Source organism: Schistosoma mansoni (assembly GCF_000237925.1).
Source record: "Schistosoma mansoni, WGS project CABG00000000 data, supercontig 0113, strain Puerto Rico, whole genome shotgun sequence".
Lineage (NCBI taxonomy): Eukaryota > Metazoa > Platyhelminthes > Trematoda > Strigeidida > Schistosomatidae > Schistosoma > Schistosoma mansoni.
This window is the reverse complement of record NW_017386033.1, coordinates 884,451-898,827: the sequence shown is the minus strand read 5'-3', so window position 1 is coordinate 898,827 and position 14,377 is coordinate 884,451. Positions and strand designations below refer to the sequence as shown.

Below are 14,377 nucleotides of genomic sequence, written 5' to 3'. Positions count from 1 at the left end.
ATAAAATTACAGGTGATAATATACATCAGTTGGTCAATTTATCGGATTTCATCTAATAGATATACTGCCGGAAGATTATGAAAAAGTTCGTGGATAAAAAATAACAGTTGTTTAGTTTAAATTACCTAGAAAGACGTATGGCGTCATATACACCATGAAAATGTTAGATAACTGCATATTATTTGTAATTGAAATACATTCTCAGCCTATATCTCTATGCTTTAATTGGCTTTTGCGATTCTGTGAAGGTGTAGTATCATCAAAAAATAATTCTGAACATGAATTTTGTGCCATATGTTCATCGAATTTTTCTTCGTAGTATCCTCCTGTTACATTTAAAAATTCATAGTCAATAATCTCTTGAAAACTTCGCACTAGAACGGCGATTAATGCGGTTCCCAACACTAAATAAACTAGAAATAAAGAAGTAAGTAAAAGTGTTATTTGTAATTATAATAAAGGTTATTATTTGACTTAGTAGACTATGATTTTTGACTGAACTTTTTTATATCAGTTGCTGATTTAAGTACAGGATTTATTTTATGGTCCTTTTTGACTTAAACCGACAGCAACTTAAGAAACAAACATAACCAAAGAAATGAAGTTCTTCGAAAAAAAATTCTAGTTTGTATATGACAATTGTCATAGACCAACATCATTTGGAATACTACTAAAACAGGTAGCAGTTGAGAGATCTTTTATCTCATTGTGGGGTCCTTTCGGAGTACGCTCTCATGATCTACCAGGGACCGAACTCAAAACCTCCTAGTCTCGCGGATATCGCTTAACTACTGTATCACCGTATTAAAATCCAGTAATGTACGTTCCCAACTTAAGTAAATTGGATAAATGTCTCAGGGAACGAAGTATTTATTACCAGAGGAATTGGATGGTGGTTGCACTATATAATATTCTGTTAATACTAAATAAACATAATACATTGGTTTGTGATTAACTGGATGTTTATTCCGACTATCAAATAATGATTGATATTAAAACAGTTTTCTAAAATAATAGTTTACTCTAGAGTAACTTTTATCAGGAATTATCATCAATTGAAAGATATTAAAAATCTGGAGGCATCAAATTTCTCCTTCTTCTGTTTTGGAATGACGTGAAAGTAATGATTTATCACTTTTAACAGAATGGGACTCAGTGTCTATTGGTTGCAATCTACTCAACTAATAAGCTAAGATAATTTAATTTACAAAATTTTCAACAATCCAATAATCAAACCAATCTTCAACTTATTGTCTATTAATATCTATAATCGAGTTTTAATATGCAAATCTTTCGTGACTTTGTGATGGTTTGGATATTCGCACCTAGGAATATACAATAGGTAGATATTTATTATAGCTAGTAATATATTAACAGAAAACCTCTAAATATAAATGAAAGCAACAATCAATATTTGATTGGTTAAATTCACTAAATACTTATGGATATTGGTTGACCCCACAGATTCATCAAACGAAATTTGAAATCAAAACTTCAAACTGGCAAAGCTCTTACAATACCAAAATAGATTTCGTTCATGAATATTGAATTCGAACAGCATACAGCAGCAGAAAAACTGAAAACCGACCATTAAAATTCAGTGAAATAATTTTTTATTTAGCTGAGCTCTGAATTTGTCACTTCAATAGGTATCCGCTTGAAGGGAAGTATCAAGGATAAACTGCAACTTTGGGTGAACTTAGTGTTTACTTGTCAGTTTATTTGTTCTTGGATAGTAGGTAATATTGATTACAAAAAGCGTGAAGTTTATGAACGCGTGTCCTAGTACTTTCTGAGGTGGTCACTAATCAGTTCATGATTGAATTATTGAACTCGTAGTTAACTTTCGTCACGTAGCTCTACTGGAATTGTCTTACAAGAGCGTCTACAAAATCAAAAGAACTGGCTTAACAGGAGTTTGGATCACAAATTTGTGCACTGATTTGAATTTGCTTTAGTAGACAAGACAGAAATGGGCAATCTTCAACTTTATGATTGTTTTGACAATCTTAATTTTAAAGGTTGTGGTTTCCCCTTGATTTTTTATTCTACATCCTTTTTAGATTCTTAAGATTGACAGCTATCTTTCCCCCTCCTTTGTAGGTTATTTTTATGTTACTTTGCTACGTTACGATGAAGAATGCTGGTGGGAGGCCTATATATCTCCACAAGGGGTAACAGGAGTAAGTAAGTCTCTCCACCTTAAAAACTATAAGCGGACTTTTGCTCGGTATTCGAAAACATTCGATAATTTTTAATAGCTTCGGTAAATCGTACAACATCTCTTTGCTATTAGCTGTGTGTAAAGTTAACTATGATTACGACTGTGCATCTCTGATAGATGATATTGTTGAGAATAAAATTTCCTTAGCTGAATAGCTTTTGTTTTCGTAATAATGGAGTAGGTTTCTTCCGCTGTCTTAATTTTAGGTTATAAATGAAACTTAAGTTTCTCTAGACTTGGAAGTAATTTTAAGGTCGTCATTTATATGGCAACTGTGAGCTGTTATATGGGTAGATTTAAGACCTGCTTACGTTTTAATTGAAGTAAAACTATTCAATTGATTTGTTTGGTATTCAGATTAGGAATATAATGCAATCAAAAGACAACTTTAAAATAATAGTTGCACTTCAATGGAGACTCCCTAATTAACCTTTGCAAAAACATATTAACATCATATACCGTGTATAAATATGGTAGTACAACGCATTAATATGGTGCTCAAGATAATAGACAGATACTACATCTAGCTGAGAATTCAGCTCTATAGCAGTCTAGTTTGGAATTATTCTTGGAAAGTACAATAAAAAATATCAACAATATACTAACTTATTATTTTTATTATTAAGACTATGAAATGTGGCACGCTATTCTATGCTGCCATATTAGAAATAGGAATTTGCTGAAACTTGAATGTATGCATTTCTGGTCAATGGCGAAATTGAGTAACACTTTACACTCGGTCTTTATATTATGTGATCTGTTTCCAATAAGTATATCAGTCAAGTATTTAAATAATAATTAAATATATAGGACTCACTTGCAGTCATTACTCTGTAAATATTTTTCACATATAATATTGTTACTATTGATGATACACTGCTGTCTTTACTTTCACTTGCCACCATATCACCAAAACCAACTGCACTAAGTGATATGATACAAAAATAAATTGCATCAAAATATGTCCAATTCTGTTCTAAATAGGTAAATATAATCCCAGGTATAAGTATTGAGCATGTAATTACTACACAAAATACAATGAAGAAATGTAATAATCGTAAACGAAATATACCATGATGTACATTCACATATCGAAATTGTGAAAGTTTAACTTGTGTAGTTAAAGCCAAATCACTTCTAGATAACTGAGGTAGTAAACAAAACAAAAAAAAGTAACTTTGAAAAAGTGGATCAATGCCGGAAATAGTAATAGTTGACTTTTTTTGTATTTTGACTTGACAGTTAAATAATCTCAGTGTAATATAGTTTACAAGTGAACAAAAGATTCTTCTTTATAAGGTATGACTATTCTGACTTGGTAATTCTTTGAATGATATACGGATTATGAACAAAGTAAAAGGTGATTACTGTAATTAAATACTATCCTTTACTGCGGTATCAAAAGTTGCATATACTACTACTAGAAGATTCTCAGAGTGTAATCACTGGTTTAACCAAAACTATGTGGCGTGTGGTAACAAGTAGCCATAGCATATTACTTTTGTCACATAATTTAGTTTAGAAATAAATTAATATTGAGAGATGAATTCAGAATAGAAGCGTTTTTTACATGGATGTGACATTCTTATTTTGAATAATAAACTAGCAGAATAAACTAATATGTACGTTGTCTTTCCAATATCATCAATACCACTTAACTACTTAAATTTATGGACTTGTAGTATCGGTGTTTATGTTAAGCCCATATACTTTATTCTAGTTGCTGGCCAAGCCAATTCACCTGTACATTGAGTCATCTTTTGATCTTGTTAATCATTTGCTTATTAACCTTGAGTACTTTTTATATGAGCGCATATGTGTGCACACTTCGTATCTTATTCATCATATGTCTGTCACTCATTTTTGTCCGACTATAAATGTTGATTAACGCTTGCTCAAATTGAGTTGGCTTCCCAGCCATCTCCAATACGCATTATCTTTCGCTTCGCTCTCGAGTTGGCTTACCAGCCATCTCCACTGCATGTCATTTCCGCCTCGTTCGCTTCCTTCGCTTATTCGCCTGTTCACTCGCTCGTTATTATTCGCTCAGGTGTTGTTAACTTTCTGACCTGAGTTATTCGACAATAAACTGTAGTTGCTGCTATCCTTTGTCTTCTGATTTTACGCACCGTTAAGATTAGAATTATATCGATTATCGAAACGAACGATTAACGAATCGCGGCACTACAGACTCTAAGGAATTCAAAAACTTTTCGCATCATTTACTTATCTACTGTAATTCAAACATTTATTCCAAAATAGCTATTACATACTCCTGCAATTTTTCGAAAAGTATGGAAAGACAGTATATTGGTAGATACAGATTGTTTCAGTATCAGTATTCTGTACACGATTTCAGTTTACCGTTAGTTGGAAATTGCTGACGCTTTTGTCGCTTTCAGTTAATGTGCTTTTTCCCAATTACTCATTGTGATGTACGAGTATTCCAAGTTTTACTTTTTAAACTTTTCTAAAACTATACATGTTATACAAAATTTTTACGGAAGAAATAACCGAGTAGGAAATTAAAAAGGCCATTTTGAGCTCAAAATCTTGATATATATAGAAACATCTACTCACCAAATAATGTAGAAATGCTATGCAAGAAACATGAGCACGATCAGCTAGTGAAGTTTCTGTAGAAAAGCAATCATTAGGATTACGTGTATTTTGTGTTACTTCTCTAAATAGTTCACTCAATGAATGTCGAGCTGGTTTATTGACATTTTTTACATAAGCTTCTTTTTCGATGCACCCACTGAATCGACCAGGAGATGATTGAGTTGTATCCAGCTGATCTATTCTATGGTCAACTGAATCTGGATGGTTATTTGCTGTAAAACTTAAAGAAACTCTATGTGTTAATTTCTTTGGTAAATTAGCGTTATCAAGTACCGTTTTAGGTCTGTTAATTTTTACCGTAGCTAAACTGGGATTCATTGATATGTCATTATTTAAATGAAGTTCATGATGTTTCATAATAGATAATATTGGTTTATTTGACTGCTCACGTTTTGAGATGTCTAGATCGTTTTTACCACCATTAAAATCGTTTGGATAATTTCCAGTTTTTATTGCCAGAGAACTTCGAGATTGGATCTTGTTTGTTGATAAAGATGTCGATAAGGAAGTTAGTGAGGCAGTTTTATTTGACAATCCTTCACCTTCGGTGACATTTTTTGGCTCAGTAATATTGCATACTGTTGGTCGAGGATTGTTTTTTACGATGCTATTCGATAAACGACTATAAGGAAGTTACGAGAATATCAAACAAAGAGAAGTGAGAAAACAAGGTTCTATGACAAAAACGCAGATACTTGAATGGATTAATTGATAAAAAATCAAATGTTGTTCTGGGAAGCATTAAAAAATGTAAATTAGATAACCATGATAATATCAAATGAACCAAAGACTCTTTTCACAAATATAAGACTGAGGCAATGAACGGTTGCTGCATTTGTTTAACTCAGAAACCCACTGTTATTCGTTCCATATACTACCCAAAAACTTGTACCGTATCTACGCCATTGCCCGTATCCACAATATTTCTTTCTGAAGTTCTGCTGAGTAAATCGAAGTCGTCCACGGTCATATCCTTAAATGTGCTTCTATTACATTATTTTAGATAAGATCCACTCTGTTTTTCTGACGTAAAAATACATAAATTTTAGAAGCAATGAGTAATTGCGATATTTCATTTGTTGAAATAAGGTGTTTGTGAATAGACTTTACAAGATAACCACTGTTCATTAAAGTTCTTCAGATAAGTCTCGATGCACTAACAAGTGAATCTTCAGAACATAGTCTCGGTGCCCTCGAGGACAGTGTCCTAGAAAGACGTTTTAAATAGGAGATCGGAGAAGAGAGTGGTAATCTTACTAAGTTTACTCATTTAGTATTATTTTTAATGTTACCAATACTATGAAGGCCTTAATATTCTTTTCATTTTTTCATTTTTGTCAATTTTACCACTAGGCATACCTTATTTTAAAAAATGCATTTACACGTTTCCAGAGGTCAATTATTATTAAGTGGTATTTTCAGTTATTTGAATTTCTCTATTTTAAAATGAGTACTTATCGTTTTAGCTATCCAAGTTGACTTTCTGATGAAAGTCAACTCGAAAGCGAAACTCTGATACAAGACATTGTATATGCAAATAGCAGGGTAAATAATGCGTTTACTAAGTGTCTGCTATCAGCAGTTCACATTTAAGATTTACAATCACAAGATATTTCCAGACGTTAACTAGTTATGGTGTAAAGTATTAATTGGTATACTGTGTCTTTTTGATGGAGGTTTGTTCTCTGAGTTCGATGGTTTGGTCATGAGGCTTTCATCGTCCTTCTGAACGACATCACCAGCACAAACTTCGGGTAGAAGTGAAGTGTACGAATTTCTCCACATGTGGTTCACAGCTTGTCCTGTACAACTCAATGTTGATTGGTTCTTGTTGACCTTAAATCTGTCATTGTTTGCCTCTTTATTTTGTTTGTATCACCCATTGGTTTGATTTTCGTTCCCATGTTTCTGCATAATTTTCCTGATTGGTTGTCAATTTGGATTGATTTCAATGTTCTTGTTTATTGCTGATTGACCTGAGTGCTAAGCTTCTAAAAATTCTCTGGTGTTTTTGGAATTGCCTCTATCCAAAATCTCCACATTTTTCCAGTCGGATGTGTGTCCGCAATTGTCCACGTGCATTGATATAAGTGAAGATATGTCATGGAGTTTGACTGCTAATTGATTTTCATGCAGGCGAAGATGAAGAGGACGTCCGCTTTGTCCGATGTAGTGTTTTTCGCAGTTGGCACAATTTATTTTGTAGATGATATTTGGTTTGTCTTCTTTTGTCATTTCATCCCTTGGTTTGTATAGTATTGGACGGAGGGATTTAGTTGGTTTGTGAGCGACACCTATTCCAAAGGCTTTCAGCAGTCTCGCTGTCGTTTCTGATATACTTTTCATGTATGGTAGGGTGATCCTTTTGTTGATTTCTGTACTTGAAATCTTTTCTGCTGGTGGGTGTGACTGGTATTTTTTGACGAAATTGATTGGGCAGCCGTTCTTTTAAAGATGGTCTTCAACTATTTTTCTCCATTTTTTCGTACTGTATTGTGTTGCAGTGTGTCCCCGCCTTCTTGAACAAGGTTTGTACGCAGTTGGTTTTGTGAACTCTTTGATTGTTACTAAATCCACCTGTAGCTCCTTCGGGGGCTACTGCCGGTCCCAAGACCGGATAAAGGAGGAGGGTTGTGCATCGGGTTGGCGACCCTATCCCGTGGAAAACCAGTTCTCCAAAAAACGGTGCCAGGAAAAATTATTTAAACCATTTGAAATCTGCCCTGGGAGTTGAAGGAATGATTATGACGCCTCATGATGAAAGCCGAGTTCCTTCGGAAGTCATGAAGCCGATGCACCTTCTAACAACCATAGCAACAATTTTTATAGGTGCATGGAACGTCCAGACAATGTTGGAGACCGGAAGAGTCTTCCAAGTTGCTGCAGAAATGAGAAAATACAACCTGGAGGTGCTTGAAATCAGTGAAACACATTGGACGCTGATTAGACAACAACGACTATCTTCAAGGGAACTTCTGTTGCACTCCGGTCATGAAGAAGAAAATGCCCCACATACACAAGGAGTGGCATTGATGCTGTCCAGAAAAGCACAAAATGCACTTATTGGATGGGAATCTCATGGACCAAGGATTATCAAAGCCTCCTCCAAAACAAAGAGAGAGGGCATTACAATGAGTGTCATCCAATGCTATGCGCCTACCAACGACTGCGTGAAGACGTTAAAGACCAATTCTACGATAGGCTGCGGTCGATCGTCGAGAAATGCCCAACCAAGGACCTGACCATTCTGATGGAAGATTTAAATGCCAAGGTTGGAATGGACAACACTGGATACGATGACGTCATGGAACGACATGGACGGAGTGGGAGAAAGGAACGAAAATGGTGAGAGATTTGTAAACCTATGTGCCTTCAATGAACTGGTCATAGGCAGCACACAAACGCATTCATAAAACCACAAGGACTTCAACGGACCACACTATACAGAACCAAATCGATCATATCTGCATCAACAAAAAGTTCAGGAGGACGACGGAGGATGTGAGAACCAGGAGAGCAGCTGATATAGCATCAGATCATCATTTGCTGATTGCCAAGATTAAATTAAAACTTAAGAAGCAATGGACAACGGTGCGGACAACATCACAAAAGTTTACTACGGTTTTTCCTCGAGATAATGACGAACTCAACAAATTCAACATAGCCCTCAGCAACAGGTTCCAGGCCTTTCATGATCTACTCAATGAAGAGGGAACTACTATGGAGAGCAACTGGGAAGGGATAAAAGAGGTAGTCACTTCAACATGTCAGGAGGTTGTGGGCCACAAAAACCATCACCACAAGGAATGAATCACTATTGATACACTGGATCAAATTGAAGAAAGGAGGAACAATAAGGCAGCAATCAATATCAGCCGAACAAGAGCAGAAAAAGCCAAGGCACAAGCCGAATACAAAGAGGCAAACAAGCAAGTGAAGAGGAGCATCAGAACCGACAGACATTAATATGTAGAAGATTTAGCAATGACAGCGGAAAAGGCTGAGAGAGGAAACATGAGACCACTCTATGACACAACAAAGAAACTTGCTAGAAATTACTGTAAACCAGGACGACCAGTGAAAAGCAGGGAAGACAAGGTAATCACCAACACTGAAGAACAACCGAACAGGTGGGTAGGACACTTCAAAGAACTCTTGAATCGACCAGCTCCACTGAACCCACCCAACATCGAATCAGCACCCACAGACCTCCCAATCGATGTTGGCCCACCAACAATTGAAGAGATAAGCATGGCCATCAGACAAATCAAGAGCGGCAAAGCAGCGGGACCAGACAACATCCCGGCAGAGGCACTAAAAGCAGATGTAGCAGTAACTGCAAAGATACTCCACACCCTCTTCAGTAAGATTTGGGACGAAGACCAAGTACCAATAGACTGGAAAAAAGGACTTCTGATCAAGATACCGAAGAAAGGCGATCTTAGCAAGTGCGATAACTACAGGAGCATCACTCTTCTCTCAATACCAGGAAAAGTCTTCAACAGAGTATTGTTAAGCAGGATGAAGGATTCCGTAGACGCCTAACTTCGAGATCAACAAACTGGATTTCGTAAGGATTGATCGTGTACAGACCAAATCGCAACTCTACGTATCATTGTGGAACAATAAATCGAATGGAATTCATCACTGTACACCAACTTCATTGACTACGAGAAAGCATTTGGTAGCGTGTACAAGACAACACTATGAAGACATCTTCGACACTACAGCTGGGTTGCCTGAGATGATAGTCAATATCATACGAAATTCCTATGATGGAATAAACTGCCAAATCACCCATGGAGGACAACTCACCGACTCATTCTAGGTAAAGACCGGTGTTAGGCAAGGTTGCTTACTCTCAACCTTTCTCTTTCTCCTGGTGATCGACTGGATCATGAAGACGTCAACATCTGGAGTGAAGCACGGGATACAGTGGACAGGTAGGATGCAGCTGGATGATTTAGACTTCGCAGATGATCTGGCTCTTCTATCACACACGCAACAACAAATGCAGGAGAAGGCGACCAGTGTAGCAGCAGCCTCAGCAGCAGTAGGTCTCAATATGCACGAAGGGAAAGCAAGACTCTCCGATGAAATACAGCCTGTTTCAATCGAATAAAACCTGGCGGAGACGCTTTAGAGGATATGGAAACCCTTACATACCTGGGCAGCATCATCGATGAACACGGTGGATCTGATGCAGATGTGAGGGTGAGGATCGACAAAGCAAGAGCAGTATATTTAGAACTGAAGAACATCAGAAACTCAAAACAACTGTCAACCAACACCAAGATCAGGATTTTCAATACAAATGTCAAGACAGTTCTACTGTATGTGGCGGAAATCTGGAGAACTACGAAAGCCATCATCCAGAAGATACAAGTGTTTATTAACAGTTGTCTACGCACGATACTTCGTATCTGTTGGCCAGACACTGTCATCAACATTCTAATGTGGGAGGGAACAAACCGGATTCCGGAGGAGGAAGAAATCAGGAAGAAGCGCTGGAAGTGGGTAGGACACACATTGGCGAAGTCAATCAACTGCATCACAAGGCAAACCCTCACAAGGAATCCTGAAGGCCAAAGGAAAAGAGGAAGACCAAAGAACACATTACGCCGGGAAATGGAGACAAACATGAGAAGAATGAACAACAACTGGACAGAACTAGAAAGGAAGGCCCAGGACAGAGTGGGTTGGAGAATGCTGGTCGGCGGCCTATGCTCCATTGGGAGTAACAGGCTTGAGTAAGTAAGTAAGTGGGTTGTTGCTATTGTAATTAAGAATTTGATCAGTGTGGGTTGGCTTTCTGTATACTTGAATCTCCAGTTTACCTGTTTCGGTTCTGGTGATTAAAATATCCAAGAATGATAGATTGTCGTTTGAATCCTGTTCCGCTGTGAACATGGTGTCATTGAAGACGTAGTTGATCGGCCTGTAGCTGTTTTCTAGTTCATCCTTTTTGACGATGACGAATGTATCGTCTACATAACGAATCCAAATTTTTGGCTTGACCACTGGTAAGATCGCGGTTTCTAGTCTCCGCATCACTGCTTCTGCGACAAGTCCCGATAATGGTGATTCCTTTTGTTTGTTCGTAGATTTTGTTGTTGAATTGAAAATGTATCGTTAGGCATAAATCTATGAGTTCTAGTAGACTTTGACTTTGAAGCTTTGTGTACTTTGCGAGATTTCCGTCGATGGTGAGAAGCAAAGATAGAGTTTCTTCTGCTAAGCTTTGTTCAACCGAAATGAATAGCGCCATAACATCAAAGGATATCATCAGCTCGTCGCTGATTCGAATTTTCTTAATCTGATCAAGAAATTGTGTGGCGGATTTGATGGATTGGTTCGACAAACCAACTAAATGTTTCGATATTCGTGAAATTTCTCTTGACAAATTGTACGTTGGCGTTCCGGGTAGTGCTACAGTTAGAAGCAGTGGGATGTTTGGTTTGTGTATTTTCGGCCGGCCGTAGAATCGAGGTCCATTGGATTTCATTCTCCATTGATCTTGCTCTATTATTTCTCCTGCTTTGACGAGCTTATTTAAAGTCTTTGAAATTTGATTGTCTAACTTTTTGACTGGATTTATGTCTATCAGTTTGTATATGCTTCTATCCTCGAGTAGTACCTCGGTTTTCTTGATGTATTCTTCTTCATCCGTAATCACTGTGGTGCGCCCTTTGTCCGCTGGAACAATGACAATATCTTTTCTAGTTCTGAGTTTCTTCAAGGCGTTTTGTTCTTATGATGTCAGTTGGTTGTTGCCCTTCATCCGTTGAGTTAGTGGTACCATAGTTTGCCTTATTTCTTGTTGCAAGTGCAACTTTTTTAAAGAATAGTACTTAGTAGTGCCTTGTGGTGTCGATTGTTATGTTAAGTCCACACGGCTTATTCTAGCTTTCGGACAGACCAGTTTATTCATTCTACTTGAGTCACATTTTGAACTTGTTAATTGTTCGCTTATCAACCTTCACTGTTTTTTATATGAGTGTATGTGTGTACGCTTTTTATCCCGCTCATCACATATCTGTAACTTATTTTTGTTCGACTATTAACATCGATTCAGGCTTGGCTAAACTGAGTTGACTCACTCTCCTTCTCCGTTGCGCGTCATTTTGTTTTGCTTCGTTATCCAATCAACGGTTATACAAAAGTTACGTATTCAAAAATCCATTCTCGTATTTGACTTATTTAGTTCTGTCATTCACCAACGCGATTCCTGTCGGTGATTGTATACGAGAATTGGCGAGATATGTATTTTGCTAGCAATCATTCATGCGATCCAATTTAGAGTCAGATTTAGGGCCACAACCTATCTTGGATACGTTGAAACGAATATCTCTTAATAATGAATAAGAATGAACTGTTATTTTAAACCTTTTTCGAAATCGTTTTCGGTATTTACTAGTATATATTTAAGTAGTTATAGAATTCTTTATGAAAGTTTCATTTTGTATTTGAATCTTATTTCCAGCATTCACATATTTAATTAACATTTCTGGACTCGAGCGCACACATACGTCGTTATAGGAGGTTTGCATAGATGAATTTTCACAGATCAAATTGAAAATTGGTATTATTCAGATAGCGATTGGAAACCATGTGCTTTAATATGCGAGAATATATATTTTAAACAATTTGTTTAATATATAAAAATCTAATTGGTCAGCAAAACAGCAAACTAACCTGTCGGATAATGATCTATGAAGTACACTTGATTCACATCGTTTATCTGGAGCATTAATGTGTCGTCCGAAAAGAGATTTAAGCTTGAAAAATAATTTTGAAACTCTATGATGATTTTCATTATTTAGTCGTAGATTAGCATCTTCCATAAATTTTCTACGTTCGTTGAAAAAATTGAAATTTGAATGTTTCGAATTTTTATTATGTTTGTTATGATGTGTACCATGATCGCTTGAATAAGAATAAAAATTAACTAGGGCATTTCGTGATTTGCGAATAACGGGCATGCACAAAGAAGCTAATACAGAAACCAGGATCACATTCATCGGAATTCCAACAGTAACCAGAAATATACAAAAAGCTTTACCGTATATAGTAACTGGACTGATTGTTCCATAACCTAGAAAAGTTATTCAAAAATCAAGCATTTATACTGACAGTAATACCATATAAATGTTCATTTTTACGAAACTAGCAAAATAAGACATAAGTGAACATTATTTTACTTGACCTAATTAGTTTCACATTCCTTTAAGGCATTTCAGAGTTGGAATTAGTTTCTTTAAGTAAATGATATGAAAGACGAATTAACTAAGCGGATAAACAAAATCGGTAAAGGTGAAGTAAAATTTTATGATCACTATACGTGATATCTCAATAATGTGACTGTGTAGAAAAATGTTAAGCTTAAGATGCTGAAGAATTCTTCCTACTTCTTATGGCGCTAAATATCATACGAAAGAAATAAGAGTAAAAACGTGAAAACTAATAGTTGAAAGCAAAAAGATCTAGCAAAATAAAACAGTCACCTGAGTAAACCAAATTAAGTGATATATGGAAATAAACTAATTATTATAAATAGACATCGGATAATGATAAGCAAGTACTCAGATATAATATATACTTCACAGTAAAATCATTTACGAATTGTTTCCCCCCACCATAATGTAAACACCTTTTGATTTATGTAAATAAAAAGATTATATTTCAGAAATAATTACAGAATGCACCCCATTTTACAGACATGGTTCAAAGTTTTCTAGAAGTTGATGATTCGTGAAAAGTGTGATTGAAAGTTTAATGAGTTTTAGAATCTTGAACAGATCAATGCTAGACCACAATTGAAAACCTGAAATCACTGAACAGCCATTTCGTCTTATTATGAGACTTCAACAGTGCGAATCAACGATCCAACACTAGAGACTTGAGATTCCCGAACGCTTGATCATCTTTCAGAGTAGTAATTGCGACATGTAAACGTAATGGTCAATTCGTTAGGCTAAGTTGATGTAAAGTGTACTTAAGTCACTCTTTTGACGCTCCAGCCGTAGATAAAGGTGAATGTTTGTTTCAGTTATTCTCAGAAGATCGTTTATTCACAGAAAGCTCAAACTTTAAGCAGGGGAGAAATTGTCCAAACTAGTGACCTTTAATAATGATTCAACGACCCGTGCACGGAGAACTTATCGACATCAACCATCGTTTTTAAGAGACGACTGATGCTCTTCTTGAAAGATTTATTTAGACTCCGATTGGCATTATTGATAGCAATCATTTCCATACGTTATATGAAAGCCAAAAGGCGCAAAAGTATGACTAATTAGAGTTCAGTTCTAAGATCAATAATTAAAGAAACTATTTAAAAGATAACTACCTAAGCACATTGTCGATAATGAAGAAAAGGCTCATTTCAAAAATGCTAGACATGATATATGAATTGTGGGAATACAACAGTTTTATCTATCAGCAAATAAACCATTAGATTAAGATGTAGCAGTGGATTTGGGAAAGTTTCTCCTAAATCCATCTTTTCAGATTGAGAATGAGCGATCACGA

At 36.2% G+C, this 14,377-nt stretch overlaps 1 protein-coding gene across 1 annotated transcript; it reads right to left on the bottom strand.

The window, feature by feature from the left end:
* Window positions 1-201: 201 nt before the first annotated feature.
* Smp_151120 (twik family of potassium channels-related) lies at window positions 202-12,867 on the bottom strand (the record flags this gene model as incomplete). Its single annotated transcript, XM_018790426.1, has 4 exons — window positions 202-413; window positions 3,042-3,369; window positions 4,805-5,468; window positions 12,542-12,867. 4 exons carry the CDS (start codon window positions 12,865-12,867, stop codon window positions 202-204), a joined length of 1,530 nt encoding a protein of 509 aa, XP_018646335.1.
* Window positions 12,868-14,377: the final 1,510 nt, after the last annotated feature.